This window comes from Alexandromys fortis, unplaced genomic scaffold (genome assembly GCF_014885135.2).
Source record: "Alexandromys fortis isolate MF-2015 unplaced genomic scaffold, M_Fortis_MF-2015_v1.1 scaffold_299, whole genome shotgun sequence".
Taxonomy (NCBI): Eukaryota; Metazoa; Chordata; class Mammalia; order Rodentia; family Cricetidae; genus Alexandromys; species Alexandromys fortis.
The window spans coordinates 245,258-268,768 of record NW_026068187.1 but is presented as its reverse complement, the minus strand read 5'-3'; the positions used below and the strand labels follow the sequence as shown (position 1 = coordinate 268,768).

General features: G+C 41.3%; 1 protein-coding gene across 1 annotated transcript in view; it reads left to right on the top strand.

Annotated features, from left to right (window-relative positions):
- Window positions 1-23,164, top strand: part of Hrnr (hornerin) — a 32,970-nt gene extending 9,806 nt beyond the window's left edge. Inside the window, exons 3-5 of the mRNA XM_050129334.1 lie at window positions 19,296-19,434; window positions 22,671-22,712; window positions 23,047-23,164. Of these exons, the coding sequence (XP_049985291.1) occupies window positions 19,296-19,434; window positions 22,671-22,712; window positions 23,047-23,164 (299 nt within the window). The remainder of the gene's footprint in view (window positions 1-19,295; window positions 19,435-22,670; window positions 22,713-23,046) is intronic.
- Window positions 23,165-23,511: the final 347 nt, after the last annotated feature.

The following is a 23,511-nucleotide window of genomic DNA, read 5'->3' as shown; positions in this document are numbered from 1 at the left end:
CAATGGCAATGGGTTTTTGATCCTACTGCACCTATTGGTTTTGTGGGAGCCTAGGCAGTTTGGATGCTCACCTTACTAGACCTGGACGGAGGTGGGTGGTCCTTGGACTTCCCACAGGGCAGGGAACCCTGATTGCTCTTTGGGCTGATGAGGGAGGGGGACTTGATTGGAGGAAAGGGGAGGCAGCGGTGGGGAAGAGACAGAAATCTTTAATAAATAAATAAAAAAAAGAACACACATGGGAGGTCAATCAGGAAAAAAAAGCAATGGCATCTTGAAATGTGCATGCGAATAGATAGCACTAGAATAAAGCATCCTGAGAGAGGTAACCCAGACCCAGAAAGACAAACACAGTACATACTCACAAGTGGATATTAGACATAAAGCAAAGGATAACCAGCCTATAGTCCATGATCCCAGAGAAGCCAGGAAACAAGAAGAACCCTAATAGAGACATACATGAATTCCCCTGGGGAAGGGGAAATAGGTAAGATCTCCTGAGAAAACTACAAAGATGACAAAAATATACACTGGAGGAAAGAAAGCATCTTCAACAAATGATGTTGAGAAAACTGGAAATCTACATGCAGAAGATATGCATGAATAAAAATCAACTTTGAAAGGTTAAAGGACCTTAACTTAAGACCTAAAACTAGTAGAGGAAACAATAGAGTACATTAATTTAATTAAAGTCTAAGTAAAGACTTTCTGAACAGGATTTGGCATCTCAGCATCTTAGTCACTTTTCTGTTGCTGTAAGAAATGCCATCGTCAAGGCAACGCATAGAGGAAGAGGATATTTGCCTTGCTGTTCCTGAGGAGCAGAGTCTGGAAAGGCAGCGGGTCCTGCACCAGGCAGCACCTATGGCAGCTGCAGCAGAAGCTGAGGGCTCACTCCTGAACCATAGGCAGAAAGCAGAGAGCAAACTTCAAATGAGTAAGTCCTTGAACAATTCTCCCTTCCAGTGGCATACTTCCAGAGCCTCTTGAAACACCACCACCTGGGGAGCAAGTGTTCAAATGCCCAAGACTATAGAGGATATCTAATTCAAACTGCCAATTCAGGAAGTAAGGCCATTTGACAAATGGGACCTTATGAAGTCAAAACGCTTTTCTTCCACAATAGAAATGGCCAACTGAATGAAGGCACAGACTGAAAAAACAAAAAAATCTTTGCCATGTAAGTATCTAACAGGGGATTTGCACCTAAAATATACAATGAATTTTTAAAAATTAAACATCAAGAAAACAAATACCAAATTTTAAAAATTAGGTATGAAATTAACAGGAAATTCTCAAAAGAGGAAATAGCAATGGCTGATGAACAATTTTTTTTAGGTGTTCAATGTCTTTAACCTTCAGGGAAATGCAAATCAAAGCTAATTTGAGATTCTATCTTACTCCAGTAAGTACAGTCTTTTTCAGGAAAACAAATGACTGTAAACGCTGGCAAACATGTGAGAAAAGAAAACCCATATACACTGTTAGTGGGAGTATAAACTGGCACAATCACTATGAATAACAGCAGAGAGTTCCCAAAACTCTAAACTAGAACGGTCACATAGTCCAGCTACACCATTCCTGGGCACATACCCAAAGGACTCCATATCCGACAGCAGACATGCCTGCACATCCACATTCATTGCTGCCTTATTCACGACAGACAGGAGGTGAAAGCTGCCTAGATGTTCATCAGCTGAAGAACCAGTAATGAAAATGTGGTACATATGCACAGTTGACTCTATTCCGTACCAAAGAAAAATGAAAGTGCAAGAAAATAAATGGAACCTCCAAATCGTATACTAAGTAATCCAGGCCCAGAAGGGCAGCTCTGCCGTGGTCTCTGCTGTGTGTGGATCACAGAAGGGCAGCTCTGCCATGGTCTCTCATGTGTGTGAACAACAGAAAGGCAGCTCTGCCGTGGTCTCTACTTTATGTAGACCACAGAAGGGCAGCTCTGCCGTGGTCTCTGCTGTCTGTGGACCACAGAAGAACAGCTCTGCCGTGGTCTCTCATGTGTATGAATAACAGAAAGGCAGCTCTGCCGTGGTCTCTGCTGTGTATGGACTACATAAGGACAGCTCTGCCATGGTCTCTGCTGTATGTGGACCACAGAAGGACAGCTTTGCCATGGTTTCTGCTCTATGTGGACCACAGATTCGCATTTTACATAGCTTTGTTGGAGTGGGTGTCAGTAGAGGCCAGGCAGCAAGCAAGGACAATGAGGTGGGAATTTGGAGACCAATGTCTGGAGAGGGAGGGCATAGTGAAATACATGCGATATGGAAGCAGAAAGGAGGAGGGGAGGCTTAAAGTACCCTTGGGAGTAGGAAGATTGGAGAAGGTAGGTAGTTAGGGGAGGATCAGCCAAAAACTAAAGGTGTATTAAAGCACCATACATAATCTTTTACTTTATAAATAACTTTAAAATAGTACTTTAATAAAGAAGAACTTGGAAGGAAGCATTCTGCATGGGTAATTAACTCTGCTTCCAGAAGTCATAAGATTTCAACCCAAAACCCCACTGCCAGCTATTGGCTACATCCCTACGCATTGTTTGGGTAGCCCCCAGGATGTCCCCAAACAATACTGGATATTGTATTTGCTCTCAGATGCTCACCTAAACTAGATAACACAACCATATTACTAAAGGTACTACACACTCTTGACAGAGGACACTAAGAAACTAAGTTGGGCCGGGCTAGAAAATTCCTCTCTGCTGGCTAGCGCTCACCGTGCCAGAAGGTGTTATGGAGAATGTTGCAGAGGTTTTGGGGAGTCATAAATAATGTGTGTTTCAATGCTGATCTGCCTGGTGAGCTGTCACCGCTGGTGCAGGAGAGGCATGGATGTTCTGAAGGTAACCAGCTGCTCTGTCTTGGATCTGAGGCCTGCTCCACAGGAGAAAACACATGTATCCATCAGACAGTAGAATGTGCCAAAGCCTAGTTAGGAAATCATAGGCCCTGTCAGGTAATCCACTACTGGCTTTTGAAAAACAGACATGCAGCTAAACTTTCTTTTGAATATATGTGTTTATGCTCATAGGCCAGGGCAACTTCCCACCTTGCACAAAGAAGCCTCTTTTGGCAGTGGGTGACTCACAACTAGTAAAAGCACTGAGAAGTGACTTGTGAGTGATTGCCCCATCCTGGGTGTCTGTGTCACCCACTCTGAGGCCTAACGACCATTACAGAGGAGGGGTAGAAGACCTATGGGCTCCAAACTAGGTCCTCTGCATGTGGGTGACAGTTTTGTATACTGCTCTATTTGTGGGCTCCCTGGCAGAGGGACCAGGATCTACTCCTAAGTGCATGAACTGGCTTTTTGAAACCCATTCCCTATGGTGGGATGCCTTGTCCAGCCTTGATGCAGGGGCAGGGGGCTTGGTGCTGTCTCAATTTAATGTGCCGGGCTTTGTTGACACCCCATGAAAGGCCTTACCCTTTCAGAGGAGTGGATGGGGGGATGGGTTAGGGGAGTAGGAGGAAGGGAGGGAGGGGGAACAGTGGTTGTATGTAAAATGAATAAAAAGTTTAAAAAATATGGTTGTCCATCAGCCTATCTTAATGTGCAGCAGGGAACACTTTCTCTTCTCTGAGACAACTTTGTTTTGTCTTTCCTTTTGCTTGCCTCTGTTGAACAGCCCTAGTTATATCCGGTTCAGTTGCTGGGCTGTCTCAGACACCAGAAATTAATCAGGAAGTCTTTATTCCTTCTCTTTCAAATAACGAAGGGGACACTAAAAACCAGGATGTTTGCATGAATAACTGAGATGTTAAACTGTGGGGAAAAAAATCTCAGAAGTCATTCAAAAAATGCTTAGCCAATATGTGTTTCCTGCTTCTGTCTTCCTTTTGGAAGATTGTTGTCTTCCTGGGAACAAGTGCTGAGGACTGGGATCTCCCCAGAGTGAGCTCCACACTGACTGCCCTGGGTGAACTGCACTGCTAGTCATGACTGAGTCTACTGTAGTTTGAGACTGTAGCTGGACTCTCACAGTTAGTAAGGAATTCAACGTTTTTAACAGTTGTGATTAAGTAGGATATGTGTGCACACTCTTGTCATCTAAAAGAGCATGCAATTGTCTCCAGAAAGTTAATACTTCTACTACCAAAAAACCAACTATTTTTCTAAATCACAGAATTTTTAAGTATTAAAAAAAGAAGCAAAATATCAATTCAAACAACTCCAAAATTATATTTTAGAGGCTCCTTATTTTTGTGTTTAAAAATTGTGAACTAAGACGATACGATGCCAGTTTGAAATTGCTTTTGGACACACATTCACAGCTCTAACCATTGCCCATGCCCCCTCAAAGCCTTATATCTGAAATGTTTGTCATAAAAGTAAAAATAGAAACTCCTGAGTAGAAACAAAAAACAATTTTGTCTTGCGTCAGCTATTAAACACAAATATATAATATTGAATATATTGTAATTCTGCATAAAAAGAAATCATGCCACGTATACATGCTTTACAACATATGAACAAACTTCAAAATCATAATATTCAGTGAAAATTTTATGAAACATATATATGATAGATATAAAAGTTTTATGGGACCAATAAATACCAAATTCATGAAACCAGGTGTTCTGGAGGAAATGGGGAAAATGAGACTAAGTATACACAAGACCCAAACATCTGTGGATCAAGATACCATTTGTTACATGACTTCCTTTAAGTGTGTAAACCACAAAGTATTTCGAAATAAAATCTTGTCTCCAAAGACAAGTCTTAGAATGCCCAGCAAGAGCTGCTCTTGGGAATAAACGCTCTGAGCAGCTAGTCCATGACATACTTGGTCTAGCATGTCCCAGTTTTTTACACAAACTTCTCAACACATCAATTCGTGATGTTAGTCATCAGCTGAGTCACACAGTAAGCATTCTGGCTGTCCTACAACTCACCTGGGCCTTTGCTCATCATGTTCCCAAAAGGAACAAGCACTTGTTTCTGTTGTAAGTTAATAATCTAGCGCTCCGGTTCTCATGCTTCAGTCCCCGGCTAGGTAAGCTACAATGAAGGAGATTTTCTGATTCTCACCAAGTCCAAGGCTCTAATATCAATGTGTCTCTGGGCCTACAAGAAAAAAGCAGGCTCAGACCCTGGTTTTTTCTATACCACACTTCCCAGCTTATCTCTTGCCTTTCAAATTTCCGGTGGTAAGTAACATAAAAAGTAAAATAAAAATGTTTTTTTTTTCTTTTTTGTTTTCTTTTTCTTTTTTTGTTTTTTTTTTTTTTTTCAAGACAGGGTTTCTCTGTAGCTTTGGAGCCTGTCCTGCAGTAGCTCTGGTAGATCAGGCTGGCCTTGAACTCACAGAGATCCACCTACCACTGCCTCCCAAGTGCTGGGATTAAAGGCGTGCGCCACCATCGCCCGGCTATAAAAATCTTTCTAAGAGGGCTGGAGAGATGGCTCAGTGGTTAAGAGCACCGCCTGCTCTTCCAAAGGTCCTGAGTTCAATTCCCAGCAACCACATGGTTGCTCACAACCATCTGTAATGAGATCTGTGCCCTCTTCTGGCCTGCAGGCAGAGTACTGAGAATACTGTATACATAATAAATAAATAAATCTTTAAAAAAAAATCTTTCTAAGAAAAAAAGAATTTCAAATAAGTATTTAGCTACATAGCTAAGTTTGTTACGATATTTTTCTTCTTGTTATGCCTCCATAATCTCAGAAACAAACCGTTGCTGCTAAAAGAGGAAAAAAGGGAGCTAAGTAACTTGGGTAGGATGTCAACATCTTGGGCAGAATGTCAACATCTTCACCAGGGGCTGAATCTCATTTCTGGAGATAAGGGAAGAGGTTCTGATTCTCCAGGTTTATTTCCCTGGTATATCCAGATCTGGAAGGCAGATTTATACTAAGCAAAAACCTGATGGTCCACTTTGCTTACTATAAAGTTAAAAAACCGGAACTGGTAATCATGGGATGTTCTCTCCCACTTGATCAATTCATTTAAAAGGTATCAAAGGTTCTGAGCTGTAGAGCAAGTGAATTTCAGTAGTAATGCCTCATTACCACACTACGGCAACCCGAAAACTTCAATAATTCTTCCTGAAAGGGAAGGAACAACACAGAAGCAACCTTCTTATTCAATAGGTAATACTTACAAGCTGGGGGCATTACTTTACGCACGGTGCCCAGTATAAACTACTGAGCAAACTGTCCCTCAGTTTTACTCTCACAGCAAGCCAGTGCTTTATGGCGTTATAATCATTTTGTTAAAGAGAAAACAGACTCTGAAAAGGTAAGTAGCTTGTTTTCCCAAAGAAAGATTTTACATCCAGGCCGACAGGCCTGTTCCCATCACACTGTCACCCACTGCAGTAATTAAACCACAGATATCTACGGCCGGAGCAGCCGCCTCTTTGTGGACATGGCTGGAAACACTAATTGGTATCTGTCCTTTTCCTTCCCTCATGGCAAACACACTTCGTTTCTTTGAGGGAACATTGAGAAACAACTTTACTCACTGGCAATACACTTAATAATTTCCAAGGGTGGATCCATGCTGCAGACAGCTCATCTCACATTTTATTCAGCTTATCACATTAATTGGACTTATTAGTCTTAATTCCAGGTGGCATTTTGTGACCTAGTCCTTAGTGCATGTCCTATTTGAAGTTCAACGTTTACTAATGATTAACAGCCATGTGTAGCTTTGTATTCCTTTTAAGAGCCTATATTCATCCCTCTTAACAGCCAAATTTTGCCCCTCTTCCCTATCTGCTCCCCAGCTCTCAGAATCCCCCACTCTGAGCACTGAATTCCATCCAAGAGGATCTTTGAGTAGCAGCCCCCTCTCTGACTGGTCCTTTTCTACAAGTCAAAACCAGAACACCCCAGCTGTTAACTATCTTAAATCACAAGGCTCATAGATACACAGAGTCATGGTGGATCAACTATCCAATAATTTTTGAAGTCATAGCCAGCAAAAGAAACTCCATGCCTAACTCACATTAGGAAAATTGAATTCAGAGATCAAAGAATGTTTTGTTTGGGGCTGAAGCATTCAGGGGAAAAAATATCTAAAAGTATGGCTAGGAAAACAAGTTAGAAGCACGTATTGCAGGGTTTTAAATAGACACATTTCAGGTAGGCAGAGAAGAAAAGTTCATGAAAAACATGGAAAAATAAATCAAAGAGAATAAAAACCAAGGATTTCAGAAAGAATGATAAGAAATTGTCAAGATAATAAAATGCATTTTTAAAGTAACAGTAAAACCATAATGTATCGGGGTTTTCTATTTGTTTGTTTGTTTGTTTGGTTGGTTGTTTGGTTGGTTGGTTGGTTTTTTGAGACAGGATTTTCTGTGCAGTTTTGGAGCCTGTCCTGGCACTCGCTCTGTAGACCAGGCTGGCCTCGAACTCACAGAAATCCACCCACCTGTCTCCCAAGTGCTAGGATTAAAGGTTTGAACAACCAACTCCAGCTCATAATATATTGTTGAATAGTAGATGGATGACAGCCCATAGACAGATCCATATATGCACATATAGATATATACTAAAATTGATATGTAGATACATACAAAGTTGCTATGTAACGTACTTGAGGAAGTATAATAAAAGGTTAGGAGATGGTTCCACAAATAAGAGTGCTTGCTGCACAAACAGGGGGATGTGAGTTCTAATCCTTAGCACACATGTAAAACATTGCATATGATCGTGCACCTCAGCATCATGGGAGGCAGAGACATGAGGAAGACTGGGGCTTGCTGGTTGCCAGTGTAGCTCCAGTTCAGTGAAGTTCCGACATTAAGGGAATAAGGTCAAAAGTGGCAGACAGGGGTTGGAGAGAAGGCTCAGTAGTTAAGAGCATTGGCTGCTCTTCCAGAGGACCTGGGTTCAATTCCCAGCACCCACATGGAAGTTCACCATTGTCTGTAACTCCAGCTCCAGGAGTTTCAACACACATATGATGGGTAACCTCCTTCAGTCAATGGCCTTTGAGAGGCTAGACCATTTGGGTGTGGCCATGGGTACCAAAAGGCCAGCGGGACCGCCTGCTCACTGTCTTGCTCCCCTCTCACCACACCTGGATGTTGGATTTCTTTCCTGTTCTTCGTTGTGATCTGTAAGTTCTCTTTTAATAATAAAATAAAAACCTTATTATACCATATTAGGAGCTAGCATGGAATTCCTTTATTCGCACCCCCCCATCTGACACGTTCCCCTTCACACATAAAATAAATAGTTTCTTTTTAAAAAGTGGCAGATGGGACACCTGGCCTTCTCCCCAGCCTCCATGTATGCATTTGTATGCATACATACGTATATAATAAACACATGACACGTATACAATTTTTAAAATTATACTTATATAGTAAGTTTTAATGACTGTCTTTACCACTGCTTGTAATAATTGCAAGTTAGTATGGGAAGAAAATATTGTTTGGTAAATTTAGTGGTAAATAGTATGACTGTAGGCAAGAAAAAAGAAGGAAAGAAAGGAAGAAAGAAAGGAAGGAAGGAAGGAAGGAAGAGATGTACAGAAAAATAATGTGATCGAAACATGAGAAATATTGAGTGAAGGATAACTGAATAAACCATGCTTACAAACCTAAGAGAAGCAGATTATAGAATTAAAGGACAGTCAATACCAGAGAAGGGAATTTTGCTAACTCAAAGAAGTAGAAAAAAATACAGAAATAAAATCAAAGTCAGCATGGTGGTGCATGCCTGTAATTCCAGCATTCAGAAAGCTGAGGCAGGAAGACCGCCGTGGTTTTGAGAACCCTAGTGTTTTCAAAACTGAAACCAAGCCGGGCAATGGTGGTGCACACCTTTAATCTCAGCACTCGGGAGGCAGAGGCAGACAGATATCTCTGTGAGTTCGATGCCAGCCTGGTCTACAGAGTGAGTTCCAGAACAGGTTCCAAAGAAACCCTGTCTCAAAAATAAATAAATAAAACACCCCAAAAATGGTATCAAGATCATCCACAAAAAAAAAAAATCAGCTTTGAAAGAGAACAAGTTGTCCTACTGCTGCGACACAAAAAGGAGATGAAAATGCGTGAAGCCTGCAGCACAGGAGCCGAGACAGCAGCATGAGTGCCAGGCCAGTGTAAGTGATGCAAGGAATTCCCAGCAGTCTCACAGAGTGAGATCTGCTCCATTTTTTTTTGAAAAAAAGGTTTTTAGAAGAGTAAGGGTATATGTATAAGTTTGTGTGACGATTGTTTCTAAAAGCAAGCTCTCCCTGGGATGAGCTGCATCAGTATCACACGATAATTATTTGAAAGGGAAAATTCTTGGACACCATCACAGATGTATTTAATTCGTTAAATTAATTAAAAGTTAAATTAATCCCATAGTTATGGTTGTTGGGATTTTTCAAGGAAAGGAAAAAGGGCTGAGGCTATTCAATGGTTTCTACATAGGGTACAGGTACAGAAGGCAGAGGTGCTGGGCCCTACAGAGAGTACAGGTACTGAAGACAGAGGTGCTGGGCCCAACTGTGCACATGTGAAGAGATGGCTAACTTCATGATCATGCTCTGTAGACAAGGCCTCAACCAGAGCAGAGAAGCCATGCCTTGTTAATAGTGGTAACTTGTCAGACTAAAGGAAACTGTGCTGCAGGCTAGGAGCTGTGGAGCAATTGCCTTCACAATAAATCATCCAAGAGAAAAATGGTTAAGCTTTTCAACCTGTACACTGAAGCTGCCATAAATCCAAGGCTGTGTACCCTACCTACGACACAGTTCATGTCACCTACAAAACCCATTCCCAGTCAGATTCACTAGCGCACCCTGGCATCATCATGAACAACTGAGCTCCAATAGGAAAAGCAAAGCTATACAGATAAAAGGAAAATCCAGATCCTAGTAGAGCCAGGGCCTGCAGCAAATATTAAAGAAATGCACGGGAATGTGTCTTGGCACTATAACCTAAGGAGAAGGCAATGCAGGAGAAGCAGTTGTTTGACTGCAAACACGGAAAAGTAGCTCTAAGCATTTTATCTGGCTATCAGTTGAAGAAGTCTAAGAATGGGGCTGGACAGGAATAAGAGGACAAGCAGGGTGGAGAAGGAAGTAAGAGGGAAAATTGGGGCTTAGTCCATTTACCATCATTATCTGGGATCTCTCAAAGGAGGTAGTGTGGGCAGCAAAAGGTTTGACCGGGACTGGTCTAGATGAAGAGAGTCATCGTGAACGGCAGGCCGCTCTCATTGCAGCTGACGTTAAATTCTTTTCTTCTCCCTGCCTTGGGAAATGACGAGTGTGACTTGGTTTGTTCTGCAGTGACACACTTATCTATTGCTGACACCAACCACAGTGCAACAGGATTGAGGCCCAGAATTCCAAACGTGTAATGACGAGATGAATCTAGGGTTTCTATTCCATGCAAGCCATGGGGCGGAGCTGAGCAACTGAGCGACACTACAGAGACCACATAGAATTATGTGATTTTTTCATTGCTCAGAGGCGCTCGCTGGGGGTCAGCTGGCACAAAAGTCCAATTCATTTACTAATTCATGCATTCCTAGTTCAAAAATACACCCACCAGAGTGGACAGTTATAAATGTCCCCCAGTATTCTTAGCTGACTGGTTCCAGTACCCAAAGGTCTCAAAATCTGCAGCTGCTCAAGTCCATTATAGAACGTGACAGATCACTGCAGAAAACCTACACAGTCTTCTCGTGTGTATCGTGTATAATCATCTCGACAGTATGTGTAGCACCATATGTAATGTAAATGTTGCATACATACTTGTTAGCCACTGTTAGGGAGTAATGACAAGAAAATGATCTACATGTTCAGCGTGTCTCACGTACTTTTTCTTATCTGGAGTTGAATGTATAGATGGGAATTCACAGATACTGACAGCTAACCATAATTTTATTTATCTTTGCCCCAAGTACCTCCCATTTTCCAATAATTTGCACAAATGACTAGGTCCATGCAACAGTCTTTCTTATGCACATGAAAGCACCACACATCTGGGGCACGATGTGCAGACTCTTAATCCCAGCACTCAGAGGCAGAGGCAGACAGACCTCTCTGAGTTCTGGGAGTTTAGGGGAGTCAGAGCTACATACTGATATGCTGTCTCAAAAAAACATATCAAAACAAAACAAAATCCAAAGTACCACACAGTCTAAGTATGGCCCTACCTTCACCATGGCACTATACTAGCCTATTTTGTATGAGAAGACAATGTATGATGAACACTGAAAATGGATAAAGTATACAATATTCCATAGAGCAATAAAGAAACTATTATGTATATGTAAGATTTTGAAGCCTAACATCAAATAAAAGTCATTACTAATTATGAACAATACATGACATATTTCCTAAAACTAACAAAAATTACATATATACATACATAAACACATTTTTGTTTGGCTGACTTTGATTTTTTGAGACAGGTTTTTACTGTGTAGCCCCAGATGTCCTGGATCTCACTCTGTAGACCCGGCTGGCCTCAGACTCACAGAGATCTGCCTGCCTCTGCCTCCCAAGTGCTGGGATTGAAAGCATGTGCAAACCACCACCCAGTTTAGTGGTAGTTGCTTCTGATATTAGAATTTAGTGATAAGGTATGGCAGATTTAAATATTTTATTCATTTTAATATCATTAAATGTTTTATTCATTTTAATATAGTTAATATATCTTGAAACAAATGATAAGATCTTTACATACAATTACAATGCTGGCATACAATTACTCAAAACAAAAAAAAGCAATTTCTTGAAACAGAATTTCATTCTACAGCCTTAGCTGGCCTGGAACTCAGTCGATAGACCCTGAACCCACAGAGATCCACCCACCTCTACCTCAGAGTACTAAGGGCAAAGGCATGTGCCATCACACTTGGCAAAAAAAAAAAAAAATCCTAAAGAAAAGATTTAGTAGGAACTCGAGAGTTAGGAGTTAGTTAGAGAGTTAGGAGGTTATGGTATGTTGTGTTGGTAAGTAGAATTTCAGAGTTCACAGCTTCAGAGGTGAAACAATTATGGGTGATGACAAGGTCCAAGGGTATGGGCAACTGAATGACAGCTGATGTGGAGTAGAGGTGGAAACCAGTGCAGTATAAGAAATGCATGATGCAGATGTGTCACCAACATGGTTGCTAAGATTTTCCAGAATGATGATGAAAGAGAAAATTGCCTTATGATTATAGGATAAGGAGATTAATTGAGGGAAAAGTGAGGATAAAGAGGGTGGAGTGTGCATCGATGTATGAGTAGTTGTTGAAAGAAGCCACAGTGATGAGTGAAAAAAAAAAACAAAAACAAAACCATATCCATAGCACAGCGTGAAGGAGGGGAGAAAGAAAACCTGCCCTTGGATCTGCTGAAAAGCACCATCATTCAGGCAAAATCCAGTACCAGTTAAGGTGAGGAGGTGGTTACATCAAAAATCCCATTGAGAGTACTGGAGAGATGGCTCAGCAGTTAAGAGCATTGGCTGCTCTTCCAGAGGACCCAGATTTGACTCCCAGCATCCACATGGCGGTTCACAACCATCTGTAACTCCAGTACCAGTGGGACCTGACTCCTTCGGGCCTCTCCAGGCACTGTATACTGTGGTGCACAAACATGTGAGCAAAGCAGCTATACACAAAATAAAATGAAAAGAAAATCCCATTGAAACTCTAAATTTCTAACTTCACTGACCCATAACTATATGTACAATAGTCATAAGAGCAGATTTGTGCAGACATACATAAACTTGAGTCCATATTGTGGTGAAAATAAAGCTGCCAACTGCACCAAAGAAAAGGGACTGCCTAAACAAATTAATCAAAAAGCCAAAGGCCAATTGACAAGGTGTTCAACCTTGGGAAATAAGGTTGGCACAGAGTAAAATGGCCGGAGGGAGCAGATAAAGTTCCAAATATTTTCAATGAGTGGTGTGATTCTGGTTCAGGAAATGGTTTTAGTATTGGGATCAGTTCTTACTAAGATTCAAAGAGCAACTAGAGAGAAAAATAACTGACCAAGAGAGAGACTTGGGATTTTAAACACCAACATGGACCCAGAGAAGGGGGAAAGCAACACACTGCAGCTTCAAAGGTAGAGTTGGAAGAGCGAGCACATTAGAATGGGAAGTAAAGCTGGGCAGGGATCCAAGAGAACAGAACTAACTGCTACTTCCCAATGGGCCATCCCAGCTTGGGGCTGAGCTTCTCTCACTTCTGCTGCATAGCCATGAAACTCCCTACAAAGCTGGAGCCATGGTGGTAACCCCAGGAATGGGCAACATAATGACATCACTGCTATTCTGAGAGCTCACACTCTTCAAGACAGAGTTATACTGTATCCACTCATTGCCCCTCAGCTTAATCTAGAGCACGAAGAGCACAGCTCCCTCACACTACAGCTTAAATTTGTCTTTCATTCCTCTTGACTCTTGTCTGGGAACCTCCAGGATACACCAAAGGAAGTCAAAAAAAAAAGGGGGGGGGGCTGGGACATCCTCAATATAATTAATGTATCTAACCGCGGCTGTTTCTACAGCACTGAAATAGTTCACTTCGAAGCATGTGAAAATTTAGCAAACTAAAATTTTTTATTATATTTTTTAAAAAGAGAAAACAAACTATCTTTTTTTTTTTCATTTTATATACCAATCCCAGTACTCACTTCCTCCCATTCCTCCACTTTCCCCTCCACCCAGCCCCCATCCACTTCCCAGAGAGGGCAAGACACATTGTTCCTAGGAAGGACCAAAGAACACTATATCCAGGCTGAGCAAGGTTTCCTTCCAAAGACAATGGGTTCCAGAAAGCCAGTACAAGCAGCAGGGGCAAACCCTGCTGCCACTGCCAGTGGCCCCTTGCAGTCTGCTCCAGCCATACAACTGTGACCCACATTCAGGAGGTCTAGCTTGGTCCTATGTTAACCCCTTCCTTGTTCGACTGGAATTGGTGAGCCACCATTAGTTCAGGTCAGCTATTTAAATGGGTATCTCCATCATGGTTCATCTTCTTACTTTTCGCACTCTTCATCTAGACTTTGGGAGCTCAACCAGCTCTGCTACAGGTCTCTGCCCATCTCCAGCAGTTGCTGGATGAAAGCTCTATGATGACATTTAGACAGTTGGTGTAGGTTTTCCCTCTGTATGCTGTGAATACCATTGGTTAATAAAGAAACTGTCTTGGGGCTGCCCAGGGAATAGAGGTAGGCAGGGAAAACTAAACTGAATGCTGGGAAAAAGGAGAAGGAGTCAGAGAGAAGCCATGTGGCCCTGCAGGAGACAGATAGTAGATGGAACTTTAGTGGGTAAGCCACAGCCATGTGGCAATACACAGATTGATAGAAATGGGTTAAATTAATATGTAAGAGTTAGACAATAAGAATCTAGAGCTAATGGGCTAAGCAGGGATTTAATTAATACAGTTTCTTTGTGATTATTTTGGTTTTGGGTGGCCAAGATGAACAAGTGGGGAGCGCTGGGAACCAACAAGCAGTCCCCTGCAACCAACTGATGCCCAACTAAATCCATGTAAAACTTGACTACAGAGCAAGGCCAATTTAGATCAGTACCCCATTTTTAATTTGATTTTTGAAATTTTGATATTTAATTTGTTGAATTCTTTATATATTTTAGAGATCAGTCTTTTGTCTGATGTGGGATTGGTGTAGATCTTTTCCCATTCAGTAGGCTTCCTTTTTTGTCTTACTGACTGTGTCATTTGTTTTACAGAAGCTTCTCAGTTTCAGCAGGTCCTGTTTATATTGTTGCTCTTACTGTCTGTGCTACTGGTGTTATATTTAGGAAGTGGTTTCATGTGCCCATGCATTGAAAGCTACTTCCCACTTTCTCTTCTATCAGAGCAAGTGTGGTCAGATTTATATTGAGGTCTTTAATCCATTTGGTTTTGAGTTTTGTGCATGGGGATAGATATGGATCTATTTACATACTGTTTTCCAGTATTTATTTGCAACATGTCTACATGTTGACATCCAGTTATGCAAGCACCATTTGTTAAGATGCTCTTTTTTTCTATTGCATAATTTTAGCTCTTTGTCAAAAATTAGGTGTGTAGATTAATATTTGGGTCTTTAATACGATCCCAGTGGTCAACCTGTCTGTTTTTATGGTCAATGCCAATGTCATGGATGATAATGCCTCCAGAAATTCCTTTATTGTACAGGGTTTTTTTTGGCTATCCTGGGTTATTTGTTTTTCCATATGAAATTAAGCATTGTTCTTTCAAGGTCTGTGAAGAATTGTGTTGGGATTTTCATGGGGATTGCATTGAATCTATAGATTGCTTTTGGTAGGATTGCCATTTTTATAATGTTGATCCTAACTATCCAAAAGCATGGGAGATCTTTCCATTTTCTGATATCTTCTTTAATTTCTTTCTTCAAAGACTTAAAGTTCTTTTTGAACAGGTCTTTCACTTCTTTAGTTAGTGTTATTCCAAGATACTTTATGTTATTTGTAGCTATTGTGAATGGTGATGTTTCTCTTATTTCATTCTCAGCTTCTTTATCATTTGTATATAGGAGAGCTACTGATTTATTTGAGTTGATCTTGCATCTGGCCACATCACTGAAGATGTTTATCAGCGTTTTCTGATAGAGTTTTGGGGGTCACTTAAGTATACTGTCATATCATCTGTGAATATTGAAAGTTTGACTTCTTCCTTTCCAATTTGTAATCCTTTGATCTCCTTTTGTTGTCTTATCGCTATAGCCAGAACTTTAAGAACTATTATGAATAGATATGGAGAGAGTTGACAGCCTTGTCTTGTTCCTGATTTTAGTGGAATCGCTTGGGTTTCTCTCCATTTAATTTGGTATCAACTGTCAACTTGCTGTATATTGCTTTTATTATGTTTAGATATGTTCCTTGTATCCCTGATCTCTCTAAGACCTTTATCATGAAGGGGAGTTAGATTTTGTTGAGTGCTTTTTCAGCATCTAATGAGATGATCATATGGTTTTTTCTTTCAGTTTATTTATATGCTGGATTATACTGATAGTTTTTTGTATGTTGAACCATCCTTGCAACTCTGGGATGAAGATGACTTGATCATCTTGGATGATTTTTTTGATGTTTTCTTGGATTCTGTTTGCCAGCATTTCTGCATCAATGTTCATGAGGGAGATTCGTCGGTAATTTTCTTTCTTGGTTCAGTCTTTGTGTGGATTCAGTATCAGGGTAACTGTAGCCTCATAAAATTTGGCAATGTTCCTTCTGATTCTATTATGTGGAACACTTTGAGGAATATAGGTATTAGCTCTTCTTTATAGTTCTGGTAGAATTCTGCACTGAAACCATCTGGCCCTGGGATTTATTTGGTTGAGAGGCTTTTGATGACTGCTTCTATTTCTTTGGAGAGTATAGGTTTATTTAAATTGTTCACCTGATCTTGATTTAATTTTGATATGTGGTACCTATCCAGAAAATTGTCCATTTCTGTTACATTTTCCAATTTTGTGGAGTACAGGTTTTTTGTAGTATGACCTAAGGGTTCTCTTGATTTCCTCTTTGTCTGTTATGTCCCCCTTTTCATTTCTGATTTTGTTAATTTGAATATTCTCTCTCTGCCTTTTGATTAGTTTGGATAAGGGTTTGTTAATCTTGTTGATTTTCTCAAATAACCAGCTCTTTGTTTCATTGCTTCTTTGTATTGTTTTCTTTTTTATTTTATTGATTTCAGCCCTCAATTTGATTATTTCCTGACATCTTCTCCTCCCGGGTGAGTCTGCTTCTTTTTGTTCTAGAGCTTTCAGATGTGCTGTTAAGTCACTAGTGTGAGATTTCTCCACTTCCTTTATGTGGGCACTTAGTGCTATGAACTTTCCTTTTAGCATTGCTTTTCTAAGTATCCCATAGGCTTGGGTATGTTGTGCCTTCAGTTTCATTGAATTATATGAAGTGCTCAGTTTCTTTCTTTTTAATTCCTTGACCCAGGGGTGTTTCAACTGAGCACTGTTCAATTTCCATGAGTTTCTAGGCTTTCTGCAATTAATGTTATTGTTAATTCTTACTTTAAACCACTGTGATCTGATAAAATACAGGGGTTATTTCAATTTTTTTTTAATCTGCTGAGGTTTGTTTTGTTACCGAGTATGTGGTCAGTTCTAGAGAAGGTTCCATGGGGTGCTAAGAAGAAGGTCTATTCTTTTGTGTTTGGGTGAAATGTTTCGTAGAAGTCTGTTAAGTCCATTTGAATCATGACATCAGTTAGTTCTCTTATTTCTCTGTTAAGTTTCTGTCAGATTGACCTGTCCACTGGGGAGAGTGGGGCATTGAAGTCTCCTACTATTAATGTGTGGGGTTTGATGTGTGATTTAAGCTTTAATAATGTTTCTTTTACATATGTGGGTGCGCTTGTATTTGGGGCATAAATGTTCAGGACTGAAACTTCATATTGATGGGTTGTTCCTGTGATGAGTATAAAGTGTCCTTCTCTATCTCTTTTGATAGATTTTAATTTGAAGTCTATTTTGTTAGATATTAGGATAGCTATACCTGCTTGCTTCTTAGGTCCATTTGATCAGAAAATCTTTTCCCAACCCTTTACTCTGAGGTAGTGTCTGTCTTTGAGGTTGAGGTGTATTTCTTGTAAGAAGCAGAAGGCTGGATCCTGCTTTCATATCCATTCTCTTAGCCTGTGTCTTTTTGTAGGTGAATTGAGTCCATTGATATTAAGAGATATTAATGATTGTTAATTCCTGTTATTTTTTGGTGGTAGTGTTTGTGTGTTTCCTTTTAGGGAGTTGCTGGTATGAGGCTATCTGTTGCCTGTGTTTTTGTGGGTGCACTTAGCTTCCTTAGGTTAGAGTTTTCCTTCTAGCACTTTCTGTAGGGCTGGATTTGCAGATAGGTACTGTTTAAATCTGGTTTTATCATGGATTATCTTGTTTTATCCATTGATGGTGATTGAAAGCTTTGCTTGGGTATAATAGTCTGGACTTGCATCTGTGGTTTCTTAGTGTCTGCAGCACATCTGTCCAGGACCTTCTGGCTTTCACTGTTTCCCCTAAGAAATCAGATGTAATTCTGATAGATCTGCCTTCATATGTTACTTAAGCTTTTTCCTTTGCAGCTCTTAATATTCTTTCTTTATTCTGTATGTTTTGTGTTTTTATTATTATTATATGGTGATGGGACTTTTCTTTTTTTTTGTTTTAGTCTATTTGGTGTTCTGTAAGATTCTTATATCTTCATAGGGATATCATTCTTTAGGTTGGGAATGTTTTCTTTTAAGATTTCATTGAATATATTTTTATGCCTTTGAGCTGGATTTCTTCCCCTTCTATCCCTATTATTCTAAGGTTTGGTCTTTTCATAGTGTCCCAGAGTTCCTTTATGTTTTTCGTTATGAATTTGTTAGATTTAATGTTTTCTTTGACGTTTTCCTCAACAGTATTTTAACACCTGAGATTGTCTCTTCCATTTCTTATATTCTATTGGTTATGCTTTCCTCTGTAGTTCCCATCCATTTACTCAGATTTTCCACTGATGTGCAATTAAAAACTCAGGGTTGGAAATTGGGGTGCAACCTGAAGATTCAAAAAGCAAAACCCCCAGCGACTGGCTCTTACCTTGACCTCAGGCTAAAATGGCAATCCTACCTCCCAGAATCTCAGGATGAAATTATGTGTCTTAGAGCTGTCTAGCCCCATTTTATATTCCTCTCTAGGGCTAAGGCCAAAGGCAGGAACCACTGGGATTAAAGGCATACACCACCCAATTTCTGTAGCAACTAGGGTGGCTACTGGGATTAAAAGTGCATGTCATTGTGGCTACTGGGATCAAAGGTGTGTGTTACCATAATCTGGTCTGTAAGGCTGACCAGTGGGACTCTTTTACTCTCAGATCTTCAGGCAGTATTTATTATTAAAATATACTTGAAATGCCACTGCATTGCATTTCCAGAATTCCCTTGGTTTGAGTTTTCTTTATTGTCTCCATTTTAGTCTTCAAGTCTTGAACTGTTTGAACTGTTTGCTTCACCTGTTTGTTTTTTTCCCCTTGCTATTCTTTAAGAGTTAATTAATTAATTAATTTCTTCCAATTTTTGTTTGTCTTTTCCCCTACTTCTTTAAGGGAGTTTTTCATTTCCTCTTTAAAGGTCTTCATAATCCCCATAAAGTTACATTTAAAACTTCTGCTTCTTCTGGTTTAGGACGAGAGAATAAGGAAGTAGAAGAGTAATGTGAACGCGTTAACAACATGCCTCACTTCCCTGGCTTTAGACTTGGTTATATTCTCTTACAAAGCAAGAACAAGACAGTGCCAGAGTTCTCTCTGTGTTCTGGGAAGCCTGCAGAGAGTTAACATTTCCTTGTGTTGGAAATCTAGGTCTGCATTCCAACGGAAGCAATCCCATCTGTATCTGGAGCCTCCCTCTGGAGCAACTGCCAACTTCTGAGGAATTCAGTCTTCGCTCAACAAACCTCAACTGCCCTTCCAATGACACCCTTAGCCACACCTTACAAAGGTCAGTTCCTATGTGATTAGCAGCTCCAAATGACAACATATTCATAGTGAAATGGCTCATTAGGCACTAATAGCTAAGAGCTCTAAGAATTTCCCACATCTGAGCCCTGCTCTAAGAAGCTCCTGTACACTAACCTCCACTCAAACTCTTGGAGGTAGGGGTGTTATTCTCTTCTACACATATCAAAGAAGCAAATACCAGGCAGTTAAACCACAGGGTATTAAACAGCCACTCTCTGCGCACAGGCAGAGAAAGGGGCAGAGCCAGGATTTGGGCTTGGCATCTTTACCGTCATGTGATTCGCCACCAAGGAGACAAAACAACTAATGCAATGGTTTTCTTCAGAGATGCACATGGACAGTTTCCAGGTGGCCTGGGCTCGCCATGACTTCCTGCTCCTTTAGGCTCACTGTTCATTCATGTCGATGCTTTCAGTCTTTACATCTGAAATTCCAGGTCATCTGAGTCACCTGGAGTAAGCAAGAACACCTCTGTGGGACTACAGTCCTCACAGCCAAGTACCACACCTATGGCTTCATCAAGGTGAAGGCCACATTTCTGACTTTAACAGACAAGAAAGGTGGTACCAGAATTCAGCAGTAACAGAATTCAAGCACTCAGAGGTGTTTTGGGTTTTGGTTTTGGTTTTTGGTTTTTCAAGACAGGATTGTACTGTGTAGTCCTGGCTGTCTTGGAACTTGTTTTGTAGACCAGGCCAGGCTTGAAGTCACCAAGTTCTACCTGCTTCTGCCTCCTGAGTTCTGGGATTAAAGGTGTGGGCCACCACTGTCCCACAAGCACTCAGAGGTTTAAAAAAGGAGTAAAATTGGAGAAATAAGCTTAGTTTTGGTATTTATTCACTCAACAAACACTTTCGGAACATTGACTGTGTATCTGATACTGTGCTGGGTTCTGGACATTTGGCAGGGAGCCAAACCAGATCCTACCTCTCTGGCAGCACTCACTCTCAGGGTAAGCTCGAGGAGCCTGGATGAGCAAATAAACAGGTAATAAATAGGACACGGCAAAAAAATAATCAAGGAGGTCCCTTTAATAGGGGGCATTGGAGGACATAATAAATCAAATGAAGTCAGGAAGGTGGCTATGCAGGTCCTCTGACACGTGTCATTATGTCTTCACTTCAGATTCCCAGGAACTGAGAATTTAAGAACATTTCATGATTTTGCAACGCCGACTTCTCAAGCTTGTGCCCCAGGGCCTGCTCCAGTTCAGACCTGCCCGTCTGTCTGTCTTTCACCTCCACTCCGAAACACACCCTCTCCGATCCATTTAAGCTAATCTCACCGGCCCACACAAACGGTGCTGTCCTCCCACCTCCTTCCTCCCTTACCCTATTAATTCTGCTGCTTCCTCAAGGCCAGGAAGTGCCATCTTCCTCATTCCTCTAGACTGAGTTCCCAAGCTCTCCTCTCAGGCCGACTTCTCACTCTCTGACGATTAATTGCCCCAAACTGCTGTTCTGTCCCTCACTGTTGTCTTACCCGGGCCATAACCCGGCACTTTGACTCTCACAGAAGGCACCACAGTCTCCTCCCAGCATGTGTGGGCCGGAGAGAAAGGGAGTTGGTACATGAAAGTTCTCACAGCCAGAGGCAGAGAGAAATGGCCCAGGCTCATCCCCACGACTCAACAAGTGTCCAAGAGACGCAAGCTGCAAACTGGAGGACACAGAGTCGCTAACCAAGTGAAAGGAGTCTAAGGACCAAGGATTCGGGTGACGGGGGAGTATATAGGACTAACGAGGATTCAGATGCAACATCTAATTGAGTAATACAGAATCAAACATAAACCCAGCCCTACGGACCGACCAGTCCCGCATGGGGTAGAGGTAGTCAAGACTTACTAACTTGGGAAATTAAGAAGATTGGTTAGTTAACAAGTGGCAGCAGAGGAACTCTGGGGAACCAGGATTAAGAGCCTGACCTAACTCTAAACTGGAAAAAGATTGTTAGTGGGCTGCTGCAGGGTGGGGGTGGAGGTATACAGTCAATGAAAGAGGGAAAACGAAAGCCAAAACTGATAGTGTACAAAGTGATCCTTTAAAGAAAAGGGCCATGCCTGTTGCCTCTTTTCTACTATCCATAGCCCTAAGCAAAATAAATATGCATATAGATGACATTAAAAAGAAGAACCAGAGGCATGTTGGCATTACCCAATAGGTAGAATTATGCCCAAACACATAACATCACTTAGCAAGCTATGGATGGCACAGGTTTACTAGAAAGTTCTGTCATCTTGACAAAGAGAGAGGCTATGTGATCTGGTGAATGAGCACAGGACTAGAAATGAGAAGGTGGACTTAGAGCAGCCTTGTCAACGACCTCCTATAAGATCCTTGACGTTCCTTCACTTCCCTGGGAAATTATTTTATCTATAAAGAGGCTAATGCAACTGCTCTAATACATACATAAATACATATATATTATATATGTATATATTATACACATATACATACATACATAATATATATATATATATATATATTAGTTTCTGGAACACTCTTTTCTCCATTTGGCTTTCTCATTCCATGTTTTTGGCCTTTGTTTAAATCTTGCCTTCCTAATGGGTCTGTATTCACTACTCTGCCTAATCCTGTAACCCGCCCACTCACACGCTAGTCTAAGATCTTTGCTCTATTTGATACACCTCAAATGACTGAATAGTATATGGAACAGAGAAAATATCCAATAAATATTTGTTAAATAAATTTAATATGGGGGTGGGGTTTTGCAAAAAAAGACTAGAGTAATGAATCATTTAAATTCTCCCTGAAGTCAGTTTCCCATTCACAGTCTTAACTATCCCAATATTCCTGTAAGCCCTATGCAGCAGTATACAGTCTGTTCAATAAGCCCTCGTTAAATTACTAATTGTTAGTAGGCAACGAAGGGCAAACATCCGCAGTATTCTGGAGCCACCTGCTGTCAACCTGATTTAGTGTCTACTTAAGCAACTGAAGTGACAAGAATTGCAGGGTGGGAGTAAAAGCGGCAGAGGATACTCACCTCCCCCACCCACCCAAGGACAGCCAAGCTTTCCCAGTTGTTTTTACTGGGAGTGTGTGGATGCCAGAGATCAGACATCTCCAGCGGTCCCAGGAGGTAGTGAATCCTCCGGACTGCACACCCAGTAATAGCAGTAGCTGCCTAGCACTGGGGTCTTACATATTAATATTAGATACTAACCTAAGCGCTTTTCTCGATTCGTTCCTTCAGTCCTCACATCCGGTCCACTGACGCATTGTCGCCAGTTAACAGGTAAGCATTCCTTTAAAGAGTAGCAATACGCTGACAACGTAAACTAAAACATGAATAAGAACGTTCAAGACAAGGTGCGCACGGATTGTTTGGGAGGTACTGAGGCACACGTGCTGCCCAGTATGAAGAGGTCACACTACCCCTGACCTCCCAGGTCTGGCTTTACACCAAACACAGCCACAGTGCTGGGCTCGGGGTTCCTAAGTTCACTCCCATTGGTTTCAGTTTGTGTTGTGAGACAGGGTCTAACCTTGGAACTCTGACTCACCTGGAACTCGCTGTGTAGACCAGGCGGGTCCGAATTTCAGTAATGTGCTCGCCTCTTCCTCCCCAGCGCTGTGATTGCCACGGGCTTTTTCTACCTTCGCCAAGGAATTCTGTACCTGGTTCTAGGTGGCTCAAGCTTAAAGCTGCTCTCAGCACAAACACAGTTCCTGAAAGGCAGCCCCTAGGCCGGAAGTGGCTTTTTCTCTTTTTCCTCCAAGTAACAGGAAGTTAGTTACTCAGAGGGTTGAGGTCTTGCGTTTTCCACGTGTGAGCACAAAGTGACCAACACGCCGATAGAACTGTAGCTGTCACCCCTCTGAGGAGGCCTGTGCGCCCAGGAGCCTCGGAATTGCCAGGGGTGTCCAGGTAAACCTGCTGGTCCCTGAAAGGACCCCCCCCTTGGTTGGATACGGCTAAGGACACTCCCGGTCCAGCTCTGGTTAAAAGGGAATAAATTAGTGCGCTCTTTGATTTTATATGTGAACTTGACGGGTTTTTTAAATAAAATTTACATTTAAGTCATGGCAAGACT